Source organism: Aquarana catesbeiana, linkage group LG05, assembly GCF_042186555.1.
Source record: "Aquarana catesbeiana isolate 2022-GZ linkage group LG05, ASM4218655v1, whole genome shotgun sequence".
Taxonomy (NCBI): domain Eukaryota; kingdom Metazoa; phylum Chordata; class Amphibia; order Anura; family Ranidae; genus Aquarana; species Aquarana catesbeiana.
Genome location: NC_133328.1, coordinates 252,838,656 through 252,862,556, shown reverse-complemented (window position 1 = coordinate 252,862,556; position 23,901 = coordinate 252,838,656). Strand labels below are relative to the sequence as shown.

At 46.0% G+C, this 23,901-nt stretch overlaps 1 protein-coding gene across 1 annotated transcript in view; it reads right to left on the bottom strand.

Moving 5' to 3' along the window:
• The window catches only part of LOC141144737 (uncharacterized), a 397,412-nt gene that overhangs the window by 304,530 nt on the left and 68,981 nt on the right, over positions 1-23,901 (bottom strand). The window contains exons 3-4 of the mRNA XM_073630709.1: positions 3,229-3,270; positions 3,025-3,132 (exon numbers count right to left, since the gene is read on the bottom strand). Of these exons, the coding sequence (XP_073486810.1) occupies positions 3,025-3,132; positions 3,229-3,270 (150 nt within the window). The remainder of the gene's footprint in view (positions 1-3,024; positions 3,133-3,228; positions 3,271-23,901) is intronic.

Here is a 23,901-nt window from a genome sequence, read left to right as displayed (position 1 = left end):
AAAAAAGAAAAAAAAAATGTTTTTTCTTGTCTTTCTTCATTTTCAAAAACAAATGAGAGCTGCAAAATACTCACCATGCCTCTCAGCAAATAGCTTGGGGTGTCTACTTTCCAAAATGGGGTCATTTGGGGGGGTTTTATGCCACCTGGGCATTCCATGGCCTCCGAAACTGTGATAGGCAGTAAAGAGTGAAATCAAAAATTTTCACCCTTAGAAATCCTGAAGGCAGTGATTGGTTTTCGGGGTCCCGTACGCGGCTAGGCTCCCAAAAAGTCCCACACATGTGGTATCCCCATACTCAGGAGAAGCAGCTAAATGTATTTTGGGGTGCAATTCCACATATGCCCATGGCCTGTGTGAGCAATATATCATTTAGTGACAACTTTATGAAAAAAAAAAAAAAAAAAAGTCACTTTCCCGCAACTTGTGTCAAAATATAAAATATTCCATGGACTCAATATGCCTCTCAGCAAATAGCTTGGGGTGTCTACTTTCCAAAATGGGGTCATTTTGGGGGGTTTTGTGCCACCTGGGCATTCCATGGCCTCCGAAACTGTGATAGGCAGTGAAGAGTGAAAGCAAAAATTTACACCCTTAGAAATCCTGAAGGCGGTGATTGGTTTTCGGGGCCCCGTACGCGGCTAGGCTCCCAAAAAGTCCCACACATGTGGTATCCCCATACTCAGGAGAAGCAGCTGAATGTATTTTGGGGTGCAATTCCACATAGGCCCATGGCCTGTGTGAGCAATATATCATTTAGTGACAACTTTTTGTAAATATTTTTTTTTTTTTTTTTTTTTGTCATTTTTCAATCACTTGGGACAAAAAAAATAAATATTCAATGGGTTCAACATGCCTCTCAGCAATTTCCTTGGGGTGTCTACTTTCCAAAATGGGGTCATTTGTGGGGGTTTTGTACTGCCCTGCCATTTTAGCACCTCAAGAAATGACATAGGCAGTCATAAACTAAAAGCTGTGTAAATTCCAGAAAATGTACCCTAGTTTGTAGACACTATAACTTTTGCGCAAACCAATAAATATACGCTTATTGACATTTTTTTTACCAAAGACATGTGGCCGAATACATTTTGGCCTAAATGTATGACTAAAATTTAGTTTATTGGATTTTTTTTATAAACAAAAAGTAGAAAATATCATTTTTTTTCAAAATTTTCTGTCTTTTTCCGTTTATAGCGCAAAAAATAAAAACCGCAGAGGTGATCAAATACCATCAAAAGAAAGCTCTATTTGTGGGAAGAAAAGGACGCAAATTTCGTTTGGGTACAGCATTGCATGACCGCGCAATTAGCAGTTAAAGCGACGCAGTGCCAAATTGGAAAAAGACCTCTGGTCCTTAGGCAGCATAATGGTCCGGGGCTCAAGTGGTTAATGGCTCTGTATAACCTTGCAAACTTAATAAAAATATATTTGACTCTAAAGGGATTAGTTAATAAGCTCATGTTAATTAGGTTAATTAGGTTACAGCTGTATTGTTAGAGTAATATGAGCAGGAGGTCTGCACCTCCACTTTGAGTGTTTAAAAGAATGTATTTTGTCAATAAAGATAGAGTCCTGTTTGAACTTACATACAGCCTGCCTGGTGTTTGTTCTGAGCTATTACAACTGGGTTAGAACGGCACATAGCTGTAATTCTAATCCCGGAGCATTGGATGACCGAGCAATCAGATGGTGCGATCTGAAATCTGATTCTATAGCAGCAGAGGAGTGTCGGGAGAGTGGAACCGAGCGAGCAAGGGGCTCGTTACAAGTACAATTTGAAGAGGCTTTAAGTTTTATCATATTGGATTTTTTTTTGCCCTTTGCACATTATGTTTTCCAGGAAAGTTTGCACGAATGGCCTTAAATTATTGTGAGTTTGCCTTTAAATGTGTTAGTTTCCAATGCTAGGGTATATAAAGCCTCACTACTGGTTCTTGCCTTAGAACTTGAAAAAGGGGCACGCTCGAAACATGTCATCCTGGTAACTGTCTTTGTTTACTGCCCTTTCTGATGTCTCCCAGAGTGTCCACGTCGTGCGGCTGACTACTTCCGGGTTTCAGTGACGAGCTTCCCACTGTGGCCGGCAGCCATCCCTCCATCCGGATTGCTTTCCCTGCTGTGCTGGTAATCGGCTCTCTACTTTCATCCAAACCAGCTCTTATTTACTATTCAGTGCCTTCCTTCTTTACTGAGCACCATGTAAGACTTATCTTGTTATGCTTTAAATAAATCTGCTGATCATGGATGTGACTGCCTGGTGTGTATATAAAAGAGACAGACTGTTCCTTGTATACACTGAGCTTTTGAGCCTGCCATGTATTTGCCATCAGCAATCCTGGGAGTTCCTTTAAGCGCCTCAATTATGTTTTATGACTTTCATCTTCTATGCCTACTCAAAAGCAACAGGATCCCTAGCTGACATTGTCTGCATCATGTAAGCCTTATGAAAGGAAAAGCTGCAAAGGCCTTTGGTCTCGTGTAAATATCCTATATATAAAAGGGGAAGCATTGGCCAGTGAGTCTATATTGGATTCAGTTAAGTGTCTGACAAAAAGAGAGACACTAAACTGTGATAGGTTTAGTGGACCCAATACTCCATCTTCCAACTCTTTTGAAGAAGAATTAGTAATTAACTCTGTTCTTTCTTTATACCAACTCATTTATACCAACCAGGGGCTCCCCTAAAAGTTTGGACAAGATCAGGGGCCTCTGGACTTGATCTACTTCCAAGCTTTATCTATGCATACCATAAATGTGAACATAACCATATGTAATGCCTTAACTGTTGAAATGTGTACTGTTGATATTTATGTAAGGACATGGAACTGTACTAGTTTTCTTTCTTTGTGCAGAAGGTTGCTTTTTTTTGCAACTGTATGTATTATTACCTGCTAAAACAATGAACAGCATCTATGAAAAAAAAAAAAAAACAAAACACTAAAGGTTTAGTGGACCCACAACCACTTAGGCAGCATATACAAGTTCCGCAAAATATAAAAATATATTGAGCTTTTGGAAACTTACTTCAAATCCTTTACAATTAAGGAAATATTGCTCCAAACGATCACTTAGTTGTTGAGTAAGTTTCAGAACCACAGATGCCTCTGCACGAGATGAGATCTTGAAGGTTTCCTAGAAGAGAGGAACAAAATATTCATAATAAACTATTTATAATTATTATTTTTTTAACTATGCGTATCAAAGACCATATAAAAGTATACAACTTACCGAATATTTTACAGCCATCAGTCTTCTTTCCAAGACTGGACTCTGTTAAGAAAAGAAAAAAATATAATTGCACATAGAAAGTAAAAAAGCATATTTAATCACTTCAATACTGGACTCTTTCACTCCCTTCCTGCTCAGGCCAATTCTCAACTTTTAGCGCAGTCATACTTTGAATGACATTTGATCGGTCATGCAATACTGTACAAAATTACGGTTTTGTCTTTTTTTACACAGAGATTTATTTGGTGGTATTTAACCACCTCAGTACTGTGTACTTTTATCCCTTCCTGCTCAGACTAATTTTCAGCTTTCAGTGCTCTCACCCTTTGAATGGTATTTACTCAGTCATGCTACACTGTACCCAAACCAAATTTTTATCATTTTTTCCACACAAATAGAGCTTTCTTTTGGTGGTATTTTATCACCACTGTGTAAAAGGGAAACTGTTGAAATAAACAAAGTGTTTTTTTAATTTTATAGAATAAAATTTCGCAAATAAGTCATTTGAAAGATCAAAAGGTCCCTGGGGTGTGGCGCCCTTTATACCTAGCAAGCCCGCAGTGAAGTATAAGGACAAAGATGGCATGGAGAAAATATAATAAAAATAATGTCATTGTAAAAATATAAATTTAACCTACCTTAAAAGTTAGCTTCAGCCAGAAACTCGGCATTCATTTGATATACAATTTTTGTAAAAAATGTCTGGGGAGTAATTGGTAACCCCCTCAAGTCTGATGCCGGAGTCTATCATGAAGGCAGAACAGCTGGTACTGCAGGTGGACTTGCTTGATTAGTTTCAGGCCTGGCTTTGTGTTATGCAATCTGGCCAGTGTAAGTAGTAGGTAGGTCAGCGTACAGTGGTCAATAGTAGGTAGGAGAAACTGCCTGTGACGCCCATCTTGGTACTCCTTGCACTCGGCCGCATAAAAGCAGCAGGGGCTATCATGTTACACCCAGCCCTAACTATATGGGCTAGGTGTAACAAGATGCCCGCTGCTGGCTTACTGCAGCCGAGTGCAGAGTGTACCAAGATGGGCGTCGGGATGTCCAACCACTGATGTCAACACGAAGTGTCACTTTGGTTGTTGCACCCCCAGACTTCCAGTTGCGCTGGGTCGCTTTATTTATCTTTCCCAAGTATCGGATCTGGCATCGGGAGCATTTGTGCGAGTACAAGTACTCGCGCAAATGCTCAATATCGGTACAACCCTAGTACAGAAGTCAGTAGTAGGTAGGTGCGTAACAGCAGGGCAGTGTACAGAGATCAGCATAGGCGAGCGAAGCCCATAGCATTAGGGTGTGCACCCCAAAGGTAAAACACACATGCACGTGTGTGTTATATATACACATACATATATACACTATATTGTCAAAAGTATTGGGACACATGAACTTTAATGGTATTCCAGTCTAAGTCCGTAGGGTTCAATATTGAGTTGGCCCACCCTTTGCAGCTATAACGGCTTCTACTCTTCTGGGAAGGCTGTCCACAAGGTTTAGGAGTGTGTCTATGAGAATGTTTGAACATTCTTCCAGAAGCAAATCTGTGAGGTCAGGCACTGATGCTGGATGAGAAGGCCTGGCTAGCAGTCTCCGCTCTAATTCATCCCAAAGGTGTTTTATCGGGTTGAGGACAGGACTCTGTACAGGCCAGTCAGGTTCCTGCACCCCAAACTCGCTTATCCATGTCTTTATGGACCTTGCTTTGTGCACTGGTCCAAATCATTTGGTGGAGGGGGGGATTATGGTGTGGGGGTGTTTTTCAGTGGTTGGGCTTGGCCCCTTTGTTCTAGTGAAGGGAACTTTTAAGGCATCAGCATACCAAGACATTATGGACAATTTTATGCTCCCAACTTTTGGGAACAGTTTGGGGGTGCCTCCTTCCTGTTGCAACATGACTGCGCATCAGTGCACAAAGCTAGGTCCATAAAGACATGGATGAGAGAGTTAAGGGTGGAGTAAAATTAACTTCAAGTGCAATAATTCACATTATAACAGTAACTAAAACATAAAATTAACTGCAACAATCCAAAAAATAAAAAACTTCCAAAGTGCTGTAATGGTGTGAACCTCCCAACTAAAAAGTTGTTGCACTTGAAGTTAATTTGTATTGCAATTATCTGTAGAGGTGTTTCCACCACCCCTGCTAAATTTCATTTGTTATGTCTTGTTTTCCGTTTGATGTGTATTATATGTGAAGTTACATATCACAGAGCCCGGTATTGTGGCAATATTGAAGTTTGAGCTTTCCATACATAGAGGGCTCCACCATTATTGTTAAGTTATTCATTAAGTCAGCACTACACTTTTTTTTGTGGTGTGGGAACCACCAGCCACCCCCCCCCCCCATGAACAATGTGCCTGGCTACTGGGCAGTAATTGGCAGCACTGATGAGCAACGATAGGTGGCACTATAGACATCACTGATTGGCACTGATAAGTGGCACTGACTGGCAGCACCGATTGTCACTGATAGGCAGCACTGATAGCCAGCTTTAATTGGTACTGATGGGCAGCACTGGTTGGCGCTGACAGCGGCATTGATAGGCAGCATTGATGGGCAGCACTGGTTGGCAGCATTGATTGGCGGCACTGATAGGAAAATACTGATTGGCACTGATAGTGCCACTAATGGGCACTGATTAGCAGCACTGATGGCGACACCGATTTGCACCGATTGGCACAGATTAGAAGCATTGATTGGCACTGATGGGTAGCACTGATAGAGGAGATCGTGAGGCAAGAGCCGCTCAGTGTGTGAAGCTGTCAGATAATGTAACTGCACGCAGGGAGAAGATCAGCTGTCACAACTCTGCGGTGATGTCAGGGGTGGGCGGGACCGAGCAGCTATCAAACACCAGTTAATGATTGGGCTGCTTAAGAAAGGGGTGGAGCCACATACATATAGCAGCCCGCCCAGACCCCATACCATTGGCTGGTGTTTGTTGTCCTTTCCGTCCCGCCCCCGACATCACCGCGGAGTTGTGACAGCTGGTCTCTCTCTCTGCAAGTCGTTACATTAGCTGACAGTTTCCCACACTGAACGACTCTTGCCTCACGATCTGTTCAATGTTTCACAGGCAGCGCGGGCTACACAATGCCTGCATGTAACATTTCAGAGCAGATCTCGGGAGACAGCTCCGGGTGATTAGGGTGTACCCAGGCACACCCAAAACACCCCGTGCAAACGCCTATAGAGATCAGTAGTAGGTAGGTAAGTGTATAGAGGTTAGTACTAGGTAGGGCAGTGTACAGAGGTCAGTAGTTGGTAGGTCAGTAGTAAATAGGGCAGTGTGCAGAGATCAATAGTAGGTTGTTGCTCAACAGTAGGGCAGTGTACAGAGGTCAGTAGTAGGTATGGCAGTGTCCAGGGAAAAGTAGGGCAGTGGACGTGGGTGAGCAGGGCAGGGGGTTAGCAGAGCAATGTACGAGGGGCTCAGGAAGGCATGGTACGTGGGGGTTCAAGATGGCCTAATCAGGAGGGCACAGTATGGGTGCCTCAGGGGGGCATGTGACTGTGGGCTCCAGGGGGGCATGCCACTGCGGGCACCGGAGGGACCACCACTGGAGGCCTCAAAGGGGCACGCTACTAGAGGTATCAGGGGGGCTGAGAAGTTAGGAGAGCACACTACTGGGGGCTCCGGATGGCACAAAAAGTTGTTACCTCATGCAGAGCGGTGCAAGCTACTGTGGCAGATATAACCGTTCTAGTGCTGACCCCAGCCAGCCCTCCTCACTCATCCATCCCACATGTCATCCTTAAGCACCTTGGATGGACTGAAGAGAAGGGCCGGAGATCAGCACAATACATTCCAGGGATAAGCTCAGGTGCCTTCAGACACGAGCCTCAACCCGCCCAATGTCATAGGCGGCAGAGGCATTAGTTGCCCCGTAGCTCGAACTTGCCCACTGTATAGGAGGCAGAGGCTTTCCCAGCCCCACAGCCGTATGCACGTAAAGAGTGTGCTGCAGAGGTGGGGAATACCTTTGCTGGCTTTTCACAGGTTCCCAGCAGCTTACCGCTTTTCTGCACCACTCTGCCAGTAGCAGGTCGGCAAGGCAGGGACAAGATTGTGATCTACCAGTCACCTGCCAGCGGTCGTCCGGTAGATTGCGATCGACGGGCTACCGAAAATTTATCAATCCTGATGTACTGACTGTATCTAATTTCTTGGGGCTCTGAAATGTCAGTACAGTACACATATCCCCCAAATGACCCCTTTTTGGAAAGTAGACAGTCAAAGGCCTATATTGAGACATGGCGAGTATTCTGAAGTCATATTAACAGGTTATTTCTCACACGGCATGGGCATACTTGCAATTAAACCCCAAAACACATTTTTCTACTTGTACAGAGTATGTTGATACCGTGTGTGAGACTTTTTCGCAGCCTAGCCACACACAGAGGTCCAACATTCAAGTAGCACCTTCAGGCGTTCTAGGGGCGAAATTACACTTTTTTAATTTCCTGACTACCTATCAATTTTTTAAGGCCCTGGAACACCAGGACAGTGGAAACACACACAAAATTACCCTATTTTGGAAAGCAAACACCCAAACATCTAATCTATGAGGCATAATGAGTCTTTTCAACATGTCATTTTTTCCCATAAGTTTTTGGAAAATGTAGAAAGAAAATGAATTTTTGTTTTTTTACACAAAGTTTTCAATTTATAAGATATTTCTGTACATATCAATAATTACACCCCAAAATATATTCTGCTACTCCTAAGTATGGAAATGCCACATTTGTGAGACTTTGACAGCCTGACTACATACAGAGTCCCAATTTTCAAGTAGCACCTTCAGGCATTCTAGGGACATATATTTGAAGTGTAACTGTGCTGATCCGAAAAAGTGCTAGTGTAATATTACCACTACAACAGTGTCTGTACCATAAATACAAACCATAAAAATTAAAAAACCCTAAAAGTGCAACGTGTCAATATATAGTGCAAATTATCAAGTGCAAAATATCAAAACTCCAGAACATACTTTTCTTTACAATAATCCCCAAAGTCCACTTCAATTTATCATATAAATTCCATGTGCATATTGTGCACCAATTCACATCCGTGCTCTATAAAAGGACTTTTCACCACTTCATGTGCCACCACCACCTTCTGAAATGGGCACTCACCAGAACACAGAAAAACTTGTGCCTTTGGTTTAAATTGGGATAACCACTCCACTTTCCCGGCGTTCCTTCAACAAGGGATTGAGCTTCTGTCCCAACCAGGATTTGGATCAGTTTGAGGTCGTCAAAGACATTCAACTCTTTGCAAGAAAACTAATACTCAAACAAATGTACACCAAAGAGACACCCAGCAGACCTAATTTTGAGCAACATGAACTCAAGGCCCTGGATACTCTTGTAGAGCTCCTTGAGGAGAACGACACACCTGATCTCATTGGTCGTATAGACTTAGAGCAGTTGCTCAGTCGATTCGACCAATCAGACCTCCCCCCTCCCCCACCATGTGTCCTGAAAAACAAATCTGACAAATTCCCTAATTTAAACACCAACTCCAATGTAGCTGCATTCGTCAAACTTACCACCAGGGACATATGCAAAATTAAATAACCGTATTCTAAAAAAAGACAACCTGATGAGACCTGAGCGTGAGGCTCTCCATCTACTCAAAGACCATCCCACAATAACTATCAAGCCCTCCGTCAAAGGAGGCAATATTGTGGTGATGGACAATGAGTTCTACATTAACATGTGCACCCAGATACTTAGCAACCAAGCAGAATAATTATATAAAAAATACCGCGCTATAAACAAAATACTTTTTAGAAAGAAATATTTTTAGGATTTAAGTGAAAAAATATGCAGGAAATGAAACAAAAAAATTATAATTAAAACTAAAAAAGCAGCTGCTAGAAGTGGGATACACACAAAAATAGATTGAATAGTTAGTAGCAGCGCTAAACCTAAATATACTAGAAGTGACAGTGACACCGGTGCTTCAAAGTGAACAATATTGATACATAAAATGTAGGAATTCTAATGAATATGAGCAACCACAGTGATGACACCACACAAAATGCTCGCTTACCGAAAGGCAAGCTCTATAAGCCTGCGATCTGTTACCCGGCCAGGGCCTTTATCCAGGAGGAAATCAAGAGGGCGATATCCAGGCAAACCCCACAAGGTGGTCAACATACAGCTCAGAACTCGCCAATCGCGGATCAAACAGGTAGGCAGATTGTGGTAACATTCAGATGTTCCCCAAAATAAAAAGGTTCACCATAGCGTAATACTGATAGTCAACATTTATTAATAAAAAGAATAACACTTACAATTATCAGGGAATGTAAAAGCAAAGCAGCCGGCCGGCTAATGCAGACACCGGTCCCACAAACGGCACACGCGAGACGTCAGCACTTCAGCTCCTCCTGCTGTATGTTGACCACCTTCGTGGGGTTTGCCTGGATATCGCCCTCTTGATTTCCTCCTGGATAAAGGCCCTGGTCGGGTAACAGGTCACAGGCTTATAGAGCTTGCCTTTCGGTAAGCGAGCATTTTGTGTGGTGTCATCACTGTGGTTGCAGTGGAGGATTTATTCAATCAGTTGGAGTTTATCCACATTTGGCTAACGATTTTGAGCACTACCTGTCATATATAGATGGACTCATATTCTTTATAATTGCTACATTTTATCTATCAATATTGTTCACTTTGAAGCACTGGTGTCATTGTCACTTCTAGTATATTTAGGTTTAGCACTGCTACTAACTATTCCACTTAGCAACCAAGACTGGTACTGCAAGATACCAGCAACTAGAATCGAAAGATTCCATCGTGAATTTTTTTTTTTTTTTTTAACATAAAGTTTATTTATTTATCACAAACAAACAGAACACAAATCAAGTTACATTAGCTCAAGACAGATATTGTACAATGATTGTCCATATCAAATCAAGACAGTAGGTGCAGTGCAGATAATATAGTACAACCGCACAACTAAGGGCAAAAGTAGAGTTTTAAAACTTCTAACCCAAGTCACTGTAGAAGCCCACGTGAGGGGGGAGGAAGGGTGAGGGGGGGAGGAAGGGTGAGGGGGGGAGGAAGGGTGAGGGGGGGAGGAAGGGTGAGGGGGGGAGGAAGGGTGAGGGGGGGAGGAAGGGTGAGGGGGGAGGGGCCGGGTAGGGAGGCCCAGCAGGGGTCCTCCAAGCTTAGCTATATATTAACCGTGTATTGGGGAGGCCTTGTCCGGGGCAGAATTACTTAAGGCAGGGATGATTGGACAGCTAAAAGCGTAAGCTATAGTACTAAGTTTATCTATGGAATAGTCAGGTGTTTGGCCTCCACCCAAACCGCCCAGACTCTATCAAACTTTTTTTGGCAGTTCCTTCCCATATATGTTAATTTATATAGGGGGAGGGCTGCATTGATCAGAGAGAGCCATAGTTGTTTAGTAGGTGGTTAAGGCTGATTCCAGTTAAGGAGAATCGCCTTTCTGGCATACATCGCAGTGTAAAAAACAAATAATTTTTTCCTTTTGGGGGCCTCTAGAGAGCCACATATGCCCAGCAGGAGAGGGAGAGGACTATAGGGGACCCTGATTTTGCCCACCAAGTTGATATCGTCCAGGACTAAACTTCCAAAAAACCACTATCCGTGGACATGACCACACAGTATGATAAAAATCTGCATCGTCTGAGCCACATCTGGGACAGGTGGCTGTTCTATCTGTATAAATTTTTGCGAGCCGCGATGGGGAGTAATAGGCCCGGTGTAGAAATTTTAATTGGCTAAATCTATCTCTAGAGGAGATAGTCAGTGTTAGGTATTGCTGCACCCCCTCCTCCCAGTCATCTTCAGTCAAGTCAGGTATGTCACGCTGCCAGTTTGTCAGCAATTGTGAGACTCTAGACGTGTCCAGAAGGGTAAGTTTATTATAAATAAGCGAGAGTAGTTTAGTGCCTTCAGGAGCACGAAGTTCAGTTTCCAAATCCGACATCTGCAGAGTTATCGGGTTGGGAAACTGGGAGCGAAATGCATGTCTCAACTGGAGAAATCTAAAAAACATCCGGTTTGGGAAGCCTTTTCTACTTTTCAGATCATCGAACATTATTAGTTGTCCCTGCGATACAATATCACCAAGGGCAACTATTCCGTATCTAGCCCATATGACAGGATCTGGAATCGACTGAAAATGACTCAACCGCGGGTTACCCAAAAGTGGTGTCACAGAGGACCACGTATTTTGTGTCCCTAGTTTTGCGTTCACCGTATCCCACACCTTAATGGTCGTTTTCATGGGCACAGATATTTTGGGATTGGAGCGGGGCCCTCTATGTATGAGATTTCGTAGGTCCGAATAGGAACCAAGTAACGCGGCCTCCACATCGGATGCCGGATAAGAGGGCTCCTCCGCGAGCCACCACTTTAATGTTACCAGGACTGCCGCCCAATAGTATTTTAAGAAACATGGGAGTGCCAGGCCACCCATCGTAACCGGTAGTTGTAATGTTGTTTTTGCGATTCTAGGGGCCTTTCCATTCCATACGAAAGAGATGACCAAACTGTCCAACTTGGTAAAGAAGGAAAGAGGTATGGGTACAGGAGTCTGTCTGAATAAATAGGTGAATTTGGGCAGGATGGACATCTTAACTAAATTTACACGGCCCACTGGACTAAGGAGAAGAGTTTTCCATGACAAAAATTGGTGGGTCACTCGAGACAACACTGGGGTCAGATTCAGACCAATGAACTGCCGAAGGTCTCTGTATCTCCACGCCAAGGTATCTGAACTGTGATACCCGGCAAAGTTGTGCATCCAAATGCAAAGGAGCAACCCCAGAGTGCAATGGGAACAATACTGATTTTCCCCAGTTAATACATATTCCTGAGTATCGCCCACACCTATCTATAACCTGAAGTGCTTGTGTCAGTGATTGTCCGTCGTCTTTAAGATATAACAAGGTGTCATCCGCGTACAATGACACCTTTTCCTGTAGTGGGCCTATAGTAATACCCTGTATTTGTGAGGTGGACCTAATAAGGATAGCCATGGGCTCTATCGCCAGCGCAAAGAGCCCCGGGGATAACGGGCATCCCTGTCTCGTTCCCCTACGGAGGGGAAAAGACGGAGAGAGGACCGCTCCAGTTCGTACCCTGGCCGTCGGGGATCTGTACACTGCCTCAACCCAGGAGATGAAGACGGGACCAAATCCGAATCTGCGGAAGACCTCCCACAGATATTTCCATTCCACAGAACCGAAAGCTTTTTCTGCATCTAGGGAGGCCACTACCGCTTGGTCAACGTCTCCAATCCCCGAGGCCAAGACCGCATACAGTCTCCGGAGGTTAATGTCTGTGCCCTTGCCCGGCATGAACCCCGATTGATCTTCGTGCACTGACAGTATTACCTCATTAAGACGTCTGGCAAGTATTTTAGTTAAAATTTTTGCGTCAGAATTCAACAGGGAGATGGGCCTATAGGATGAACACAGTTGAGGATCTTTCCCTGGTTTGGGCACTATGACTATTATTGCTTGTGCCATAGAAGGGGGGAGGGTTCCCTCCCTTAGCGTCTTAACCAACATATTGTGTATTCTTGGAGCCATTTCCTCAGTATAGAGCTGATAGAACTCAGGAAGGAATCCATCTGCCCCAGGAGTCTTACCCGGTTGTAGAGAGCCCAAGGCTATTTGGACCTCTTCTATTGTGATTGGACTATCCAGGGATTGTCTGTCCTCCGTGGTCAGAGTAGGGAATTCCACTTCATCTAAGAACCCAGATAGCTCTTCTTCAGAGTATCCTGCTCTTGATGAGTACAGATTGGAGTAGAATTCCATAAAGCATGTGTTTATATCTGATGGGTCTGTCTTTATTGTTCCATCAGTCGCCGCAATTCTCGCTATAGTGGGGGTCGTGGATTGTTCTTTAGCAAGCCAGGCTAACAGTCTCCCCGTCCTCTCCCCCTGTTCAAATATTTTTTGTGATTGAACTGTCTTTTATTGACTTTGGCCACTCTAAGAAGCAGAACCTCCCTGTATGCTGCTTTCATGTCCTGTCCTGTGATGGGGTTAGACGTGAGGGCAAGGTCAGATTCCAGAGTCTGAGCCTTGGCCTCTGCCTCAAGTGTAATCTGGTTATTTTTACGTTCCGTGGCTATAGAAGACATATAACATCCTCTGATATAGGCCTTAAATGCATCCCAGTCATTACCCGGTGAAGTTGAGTCAGCATTTATCAACCAGTATTGTCTAATCAAGGTGGCCATCTCAAACTCTATAGTCGGGTGGTTTATCCAAAATCTAGATAGACGCTATATTCTGTCAGCAGGGGGTGTTGTCGCCTGTATAACACAGAGCATTGGCGAATGATCCGATATTCCTCTGGGGAGGATCTTGATCTCTCTAATCTTAGGCAAAAAATTGCCACTGGCATAGATGAGATCAATGCGAGAGAGCGTATTGTGTGAAAGGGAGCAGCATGTGTATGAGCGTTCATTAGGGTATTTCCATCTCCACACGTCCTCAAAACCAAAGATACCTGCCCATCTGGATAAGGAAGAGTCCGTGGCTGGGTCGGGGTGAGTCTATCGCGGGACGAATCCGGCGCTATATTGAAATCCCCTGCCAGAAGGACATTATCTGTGGGATATTGAGCTAGAAGGGGGATAAGGTTATGGATTAGGGAAATGTCAGCCGGGGGTGGTAAGTAAATGCCCACCAGTACCATCTCAACCGTATCAATAATTGCATGAATTAGTACGTACCTACCCCCAGGGTCCAGCTTAACATCCAATAACTCAAATTGAAGGGACTTATGAGTCAAAATACTGACTCCCCGTGAGTAGCCAGAGTGGGTGGCATGGAAATGTCGCCCCACCCAGGGGCGTTTGAGACTCATTATCTTACTCCCCACTAGATGCGTTTCCTGCAATATGCAGATGTGGGGGTTGTATTTCTTAATATAATCAAACACTAGGGAGCGCTTTATTTTATCACCTAGTCCCCGGACATTCCAAGAAAGAACTCTCAGGGGGGCCATAGCATGGGAGAATATAGATATGCAAGGATTAAGTTACTGTCAGCCGGACCCTGGGAGGTCGGCACCAACCCCCTTACCCTGTACCTATGGGTCCACCATGGATCCGGGCAGAGCGGCGTCAGGGCCCAAATCCATAGCACCCCCACATAACATACATTGTCACTCATCTGTCTTATATAGTACAAATTAACACTATAAAAGAAGAAAAAACAAAAACCCAAGCCCTTCCCACCCCGCACAACTGCTGTGGAACTCGGTGTGCCTAAACCCCAAACAAAACCCATTAGGTTCTAGGAAAGTCACCTACAAAACAGAGAGACAACCCCCAGAACGGCACCAATCAACACAGGGGCGGTCAAAGTTGGGTGCAGTCCAGAGACATCCATCCGTATCCTGTGGATAAAAGGAGCGTAATAGGAATCCATATAACTTATAAACTGAAAGAGAAAACGTGATAAAAAAAAAAAAAAAAAAAATTTTCTCTTTTTTTTTTTTTCCCTTTCTCCTCTTTTTTTTTGAAAAGAAAAACACCTAGCCGCAGCTAGGGGCACACACTTTGGTCAGACCTGTAACCTAAAGCCCCCATAAACCTTCAAAAGAGGCCCTGGGGAATATTGCTCTCCTCCATAGGTCTCCGTTCCCTTCAGTCAACCACATATGGTATGTCTGTGCTGCCATAGTGTCCACTTATATAAAGGTGGTTGAGGATAGAGCCGCCATGTAGAGAGCAATGATGTATTTAGCGGGAAAAACAGCAAGGGAGCCATCCACTACTCCAGCCCCTCCCTCTCCAACAGGCATCATTTAGTGAACCCGAACCAATAACAAGGGGGGGAGAGGGGTGGCAATAAAGCTGTGTGAGCAGTAGTAGGAACAAAAAAAACGTCATCTAGGTAAGTAGTGAGGGTGACAGGCATACTTTACCAAGAAAGTTACTTCTAAGGCAAAAGGTCTCAACACTAGAGATTTACACAAGCATTTCTGTACGGGCTACTCCTGTCCTCTTCGAACTTGGGGTAGGGTATCCAGCCAGCGGGAAGCCTCCTCTGGTGAGGTGAAGTATCGAGAGGATTCTCCATCACTCACTCTAAGTCGAGCCGGGAACAACATGTTATACTTTAGCCCTTTCAGGCGTAGCTGTGCCTTGACGTGGTCGAAGGTTCTGCTGAGCCGTTGGGTGTCGACAGAGTAGTCTGGGAACATCATGATCTTGGTGTTTTCGAAGCGAAGCTCCGGTATCTTCCGGGCCTCCCAGAGAGCCAAGTCTCTGTCGCGGAAATTTAGCAGCCGAAGGATGAAGGTACGCGGTGGGGCCCCAGGTGGGCCTCGTACAGGAGGCATTCTGTGCGCTCGCTCCACCACGAAATGCGGGGAGAATGGGGCTTGTGGGAGCAGGGTGCGGAGCAGAGTCTCCGTAAAAGCCGTAGGATCCCGACCTTCAGCGCCCTCCGGGAGGCCCACCAGCCGCAAATTGTTTCTGCGACTTCGGTTCTCACTGTCCTCAGCTCGCGATTCGAGGATCTTTACTTTGGCCTGTAGGGTATGGATAGAGGCCCGGTTGTCGTGAATGGCATCCTCCGAGTCACCGATACGTCTCTCCGCTTCAGTCATGCGGTCCCGCATCTTATCTATATCTCTGCGCATGAGCCCAAATTCCATTTGCAGGGTGTCAATTTTGGCCGTTAAGGTATTCTGACAGCCCGATATAGCCAGCATTAGAGCCTGGAAGCGGTCCTCTTCCGAACCCGGATCCGCAGGGACGGTCTGAGACACCATGTTCGTGTAGCTGGTCAAGTTTGCTGGGGCCTGTGACTTCCGCTGTGAGGAAGCTTTAGGGGTATACCCTCCTGACTTCGCGGAGCCAGACCTGCCTCTTCTCATGCCCAGGTGCCCTCCACTGCTGGATGGGATAAACTGTGATGTTGGGCAGCACACTGCAAGGATTCAGGCTGTTAAGTCCACAGCTATGCAACCCCCCAAAAATCTGGTACCTGATTGTATGCGTTGCAGATTATCCTTTAGGCCGTAGATAGAATATAGACTTCTGCTGCGGCTCCTCCTATTGTCTGTGGTTGCATTCCCTTCTGAAACACTGTACTAGTCCCAGGCCGGATTACAGCTCCCCTTCTGCTGACTGCAGCACCTGAGTGCAGGGGTTGGTGTTTTTATTATTGAAGGCCTCAAGATGGCGGCCGGTGGCCTGTATGTGCAGCCAGCCTAGCGTCTCTGCAGGTTATTTCAGGTCCCCACTGGTCTCCCCCGGTCCCCTCCACCTCTCACCGCTGGCCGGTACTGCTGTGGGGTGTGCAGCGGCCCTTCTCCCGCCGATCGCGGCACCCGAGGCCAGGGATCGCGGAGGCCTCGTAGGCCTCAAGATGGCGGATCCCCTCCGGAGTATGGAGCCAGCCGAGGGCCTCCGGGGTGGCGTGGATGTCCCCGCTCGTCTCCTCCGGGTCGCTCCCCATCTCCCAGACGGATGGCTGCAGTGGATGGTTTGTTGCGGCCCTCCTCCGGGCGATCACGGCACCCGAGGCCGGGGATCGCGAGGCCGCAAGATGGCGGATTGCCTCCGGGATGTGGAGCCGGCCGAGGGCCTATAGCAGCTCCATCGGTCGGCCGGCCTCCTCAATAACCCTCGGCTCTGCTGCTGGTGGTGGCTGACAGCACTAAAAAGTCAGTTTTTAGGGAAATCCCGGATTTTTGAAGCAGGATTCCTGCGGATTCAGTAAGGACCGGCGGAGCTCCTCTGAAACACGTCTGTTCCCCACTACATCCGGACACGCCCCCTCCATCGTGAATTTTACAACCTGATCGACCACGTCTACAGTGAGGGCGTTCTCAACAAGGCTGAATGGGACTTTATACATACCCAACACCCACACACACCTACATTCTATTCCTGACCCAAAGTGCACAAAAACCTGACCTGCCCCCCCTGGGAGAGCGATCATTTCGGGCAACGGCTCCCTCACTGAGAGACTCAGCCAACTTGTAGAGGGGTACCTACGTCCCCACGTTCTCAGACTCCCCAGCTATATCCGGGATACACCGCACCTCCTACAAAACCTCGACGGCCTCTGCATCCCTCCCGAATCCCTGCTCGTGGCAGTGGATGTGGAAGCCCTCTATAGCTCAATACCACACGACAAAGGCCTCTCTTGTGTGCACTGTACCATCTCTCTTAACAGTCAGTACGACAAAAAGGACTAATGAATTCCTACTGGCGGCACTGGAATTCATTCTCCAGCACAACTATTTTACATTCAACGGCTCCCACTACCTCCAGGTGCAGGGCGTTGCGATGGGGACCTCATGTGCCCCATCGTACGCCAATCTGTACCTGGGGGAGTGGGAACACATGATACACGAATCCGCACACTCCGCTCCATACATGGAAAACGTTGTTATGGGGTACCGCTACATCGACGATGTTCTCCTTGTGTGGAACGGATCCGCAGCCCTACTACCTGCCTTCCTAGATTTACTTAATGACAATGACTTGTCGTTCACCATGACCTGGGACAAGGAGTCCATCACCTTCCTTGATGTAACCATTCACAAGGGTAGTGACGGGTCCCCAAGCACTAGCCTGTTCAGAAAATCTTCTGCAGGCAACTCCATACTCCATGCCAGCAGTTTTCACCCTCAGCCCCTCATTGCTTCCATTCCATACAGCCAATACCTGCGCACCAGAAGGAACTGTGCCGATGATGCAACGTTTATAAAAGAGGCCAAGATCTTACAAACACGCCTACGAGCAAGAGGGTATTCCAAAACCTGCCTCAAAAGAGCATACAAGAGGGTCTGTGCCAGAACCCGCAATGACATCTTGTACAATCCCTCGACTAAAAAATCCAAGTCCAAACCCATTTCCATCATAATGAGGTTTTCTAACCAACATGCGACAATTAGGAGAATTGTATCCAAATATTGGCATATGCTGACCATGGATCCATCCATTGGTCCTTACATACCCACCACCCCAGCATTTACTTACAGGCGGGCTGGATCTCTTCGAGACCAGCTGGTCTGTAGTGAATTCAAAGGGGGGGGGGGGGGGGACGTGACCCCTGCAAGAATAAAGGCACCTTTACTTGTGGTGGATGCAACTACTGTAGGTTTCTCAATACCTCCAAAAATGTCACTCTGCCCAATGGCGAACCCTTCAAACCCAGGCACTATGCTAACTGCAAAACATGTGGGGTAGTTTACCTGCTCACATGCGAATGCTCCAGTTTTTATGTAGGGAAAACCATCCAGGAGTTTTGGCGTAGGGCATACAGACATATTACAGCCATACATACTTGCAACCCCAACTTACCACTCGGCCGACATGTCACAAATATACATGAGGGCATCTGCCCCAAATTTTGTTTCATAATCCTCGATCGCATACACAATGGTATGCGCGGAGGAGATGTGAACAAAATCCTCTTTCAGCTCGAGCAGAGGTGGATTTTCAGATTAAGAGCTACCCAACCCCCAGAACTGAATGCCTGTATATCCTACAGACCCTTCCTGGAAGGCTTCTCCTCAGGGGGCTCTGAGTGGGAACCTGAGGGGGGGGGGGGGGGGGGTCTTTCCCTTTTAGGCCCCCTCCCTGTGCTTATGGCTCCACAGCAATCATCATGGACCCTTTTGGATACAACTACCCACCCCCTCTCCCTTACCCTCCCCCCATGCTCTGTATATATTTGCTGTATTTCCTTGTATATATTTGTATATAATATACGTAGGTCCCATGTACATGCCAGGACCTCCCTGTTCACAAAAGCTATTTGCATTCACACTAATAGTGTGTTCTATAGTTCCCTACAGTGTTTAACTTTTAGTCAAATTATTCTCTCAGTTACCATTATTTATTGTACATTTTTTTCTTTTTATTCAGTGCTTATTTGTCTTTCGTTGTGTGCTCCCTCATGCCGCCTCCTGACTCATGACCCACTGCCACACCGATCCGGCCCATCCATGTTGTGGATGGCTGACCGATCCCGGATGTAGCGCCAGGTTGTTCCCCACTCGGCGCAGGGGGGCCGCCTGATGCAACTGTTGTTGTCGCAGGCGGCGTCCCCACAAGCGGAAGATCCGGGTCGGCATTCCGACCTGGCCTCCTTCCAATTTCTGCGTCGCGGGTCTTCAGCGCAGGTCTGGGTTCCCGCCCCCGTGCGCTACACGTCATCCCGGGGGTCATGCGTCACCGCGCCCGGAGGTATACACACACTCCGGCCGCGGTCTCCGTGGGGACCAATGTGCGCGCCCCAGGCCGGGGGGGCGTCTACTCTCCACCCATTGGCCGCACTGGCGACCTATCACGTGCCTGGCCACACCATTTAAACTCGGCATTCAGCTTTCACTCCCAGGCTCCCCTTCCCATCTACACACCAGCAGTTTACACCACTTCGATCCCAAGACCTGCCTCAGGTAAACCTTCTCCATACATGGCTCTGTGGTGACCTCTAGACATTGACGCATCTCCATCCTACTGTTAGGCTGGACCTTACTTCCATTCTCTTTTCTAGGCTGGATACCCTAAACTCCAAACCCCTCCCGGTTAGGATTCCCGGCCAGCTTGTGCTTGTCCCCCCCCTTTCATACATTAAACAGAACCTAACGGCACAGCATCTACCACCCACTCCAGGTATTTCTTTCTTTTTATCTACAGGTATACAAACCATGTATCTTACAGGGCATGCACTATGCCTGTGACCCCAATACCCTCCCAGGCATATACTTAATCCCGCCCTGACTTCCTCCTAAACCCCCCCCCCCCCCGTTTTCCATGCAGATTGGAGCCTATCCCAGGACCACCATAATCATTGGTGTTTTTGACGCCCTCTGTTGGGGAACAGCCCCCCTGGTGACTCCACTGGGAATAGGTGCACACGGCCCGCCCAACCTGGACCAGGATCAAGCACATACCTCAGTGTGTATGTGGCGACATGTCCCCCATTACCCCCCCTCTCTGCCTGAATGCTTTTAAATGAATGCATTAACATACACACTCTCCCAAGCAATACCACATGGTTAGTAATCACTTGATCACACGTTTTCTCATGAATATGTAATGTTTTACATTTGGCTCATAACTGTCTTTTTTAAACTATAGACATACCTCTGTTTATGCTGATTCCAATCAGAAAACCCTGAAGAAGAGTATCTCGAAACGCATCGGGTACTCCCCGTATGTGTGTTCCATATGTACCGGAGTTCAATGATTGTGTATCTAGCATATTGTATTGCAATTTCTTAGTTTGTATCACGCATCCTGTACCCCCCTTTTTGTATTCCTGTTACATTTACCTTGTATACCATGGACCGGTTTAGGTCTATACCCTAATAAGCACCTAAATTTCATCTAAACTAACACTCCTCATACTCCTTATTACTTTTGAGTAGGTTCTCCTTTTAAAGTCCCGCAAGAGGAACAATTTTCCATTTGCCTAGACACATTTGGGATGTGGGTTTATCCTACTCTCTAGACCAACTTAGCACCATCCCTATCTGGTTTCCTTCAACTGGGTTACCACTAGTTACTCCTCATGTCTCCATGTCAATCTTGATATCTCATAAGAAGTAAACATCCATCATTGCGTAACATGCTTGTATAAAATTTATTTTAACCAATCAGATAACATCCAAAATGTATAAAATGTGCACTCACAATTAAAGTGCCTTTAGACCGGCACTGATTCACTTTAATTTTAAGGTTTGTATATGTGGTACAGACACCGTTGTAGTGGTAATATTGCACTAGCACTTTTTCGGATCAGCGCAGTTACATTTCAAATATACAGTGGGGACGGAAAGTATTCAGACCCCCTTAAATTTTTTACTCTTTGTTATATTGCAGCCATTTGCTAAAATCATTTAAGTTCATTGTTTTTCCTTATTAATGTACACACAGTACCCCATATTGACAGAAAAACACAGAATTGTTGACATTTTTGCAGATTTATTAAAAAAGAAAAACTGAAATATCACATGGTCCTAAGTATTCTGACCCTTTTTTGTGACACTCATATTTAACTCAGGTGCTGTCCATTTCTTCTGATCATCCCTGAGATGATTCTTCACCTTCGCGTCCAGCTGTGTTTGATTATACTGATTGGACTTGATTAGGAAAGCCACACAAATGTCTATATAAGACCTTACAGCTCACAGTGCATGTCAGAGCAAATGAGAATCATGAGGTCAAAGGAATTGCCTGAAGAGCTCAGAGACAGAATTGTGGCAAGGCACAGATCTGGCCAAAGTTACAAAAAAAATTTCTGCTGCATTTAAGGTTCCTAAGAGCACAGTGGCCTCCATAATCCTTAAATGGAAGACATTTGGGACGACCAGAACCCTTCCCAGAGCTGGCCGTCCGGCCAAACTGAGCTATCGGGGGAGAAGAGCCTTGGTGAGAGAGGTAAAGAAGAACCCAAAGATCACTGTGGCTGAGCTCCAGAGATGCAGTTGGGAGATGGGAGAAAGTTGTAGAAAGTCAACCATCACTGCAGCCCTCCACCAGTCGGGGATTTATGGCAGAGTGGCCCGACGGAAGCCTCTCCTCAGTACAAGACACATGAAAGACCGCATGGAGTTTGCTAAAAAACACCTGAAGGACTTCAAGATGGTGAGAAATAAGATTCTTTGGTCTGATGAGACCAAGATAGAACTTATTGGCCTGCGGTATGTGTGGAGAAAACAAGGCACTGCTCATCACCTGTCCAATACAGTCCCAACAGTGAAGCATGGTGGAGGCAGCATCATGCTGTGGAGGCGTTTTTCAGCTGCTGGGACAGGATGACTGGTTGCAATCAAGAGAAAGATGAATGCGGCCAAGTACAGGGATATCCTGGACGAAAACCTTTTCCAGAGTGCTCAGGACCTCAGACTGGGCCGAAGGTTTACCTTCCAACAAGACAATGACCCTAAGCACACAGCTAAAATAACGAAGGAGTGGCTTCACAACAACTCCATGACTGTTCTTGAATGGCCAGAGCCCTGACTTAAACCCAATTAAAGCATCTCTGGAGAGACCTAAAAATGGCTGTCCACCAACGTTTACCATCCAACCTGACAGAACTGAAGAGGATCTGCAAGGAGGAATGGCAGAGGATCCCCAAATCCAGGTGTGATAAAATTGTTACATCTTTCCCAAAAAGACTAATAGCTGTGTTAGATCAAAAGGGTGCTTCTACTAAATACTGAGCAAAGGGACTGAATACTTAGGACCATGTGATATTTCAGTTTTTCTTTTTTAATAAATCTGCAAAAATGTCAACAATTCTGTGTTTTTCTGTCAATATGGGGTGCTGTGTGTACATTAACCACTTGCCAACCGCCTAACGCAGTTATACTGCGGCAGAATGGCACGAGCCGGCAAAATCACGTACCTGGTACGTGATCTGCCTCCCGCTGGCCACCCCCTCACGATCGCTCCCAACGAATGACAATCTTCCTCTGCTGCTGTAATGTAAACAGCGGCAGAGGAAGTGATGTCATCTCTCCTCGAGTCGGTCTTTTTGTTCTGGCGCCGAGAGAAGACATCGATTTGAGTTGCACAACACTACACTAACAGTAGAACACACTAGGCACACTTTTCAACCCCCAATCACCCCCCTGTCACAGTGACACCAATAGCAGTTTTTTTTTTTGCATTGGTGTCAGTTTGTGACAGTTATAAGTGGTAGGGCAGTTAGTGGGAGCCCCCTTTAGGTCTAGGATACCCCCCAAATAAAGTTTTAACCCCTTGATCACCCCCCGTCGCCAGTGTCACTAAGCAATCATTTTTCTGATCGCTGTATTAGTGTCACTGGTGACGCTAGTTAGGGAGGTAAGTATATAGGTTCGCCGTCAGTGTCTTATAGCGACAGGGACCCCCATATACTACCTAATAAGGGTTTTAACCCCCTGATTGCCCCCTAGTTAACCCTTTCACCAGTGATCACCGTATAACTGTTAAGGGTGACGCTGGTTAGTTTGTTTTTTATAGTTTCAGGGCACCCGCCGTTTATTACCTAATAAAGGTTTAACCCCCTAATCGCCCGGCGGTGATAAAAGTTAAGTTTTAGGGTCAGATAAGGTCTGCGTCGCCCGAGGCAGCATCAGGTTAGCGCCAGTACTGCTAGCACCCACGCACGCAGCATACACCTCCCTTAGTGGTATAGTATCTGAACGGATCAATATCTGATCAGATCTATACAAGCGTCCCTAGCAGTTTAGGGTTCCCAAAAACGCAGTGTTAGCGGGATCGGCCCAGATACCTGCTAGCACCTGCGTTTCGCCCCTTGGCCCAGCCCTGCCCACCCAAGTGCAGTATCGATCGATCACTGTCACTTACAAAACACTAAAAACACAAATGCAGCGTTCGAAGAGTCAGGCCTGATCCCTGCGATCGCTAACAGGTTTTTTTGGTAGCGTTTTGATACAGTCGCTGTCAGGAGCTTTTTTGCTTGTGAGTCACTAGTGTAGTGAGTCTCACTAGTGTACCACTAAATTTAGAGCCCAAAATGGCAAATCGAAGGTACACTAGTGAAGAGGCCTACACGTTTCTGAGCATGACAGATAGTGAAGAGGAAGTCACTCATCTGTCAGATTCAGGCTCAGAATACGATCCTGTAGACGACAGCGGCTCCATGACAGATAGCTCTGACGACGGAATTGAGGTCCCTGCCAAG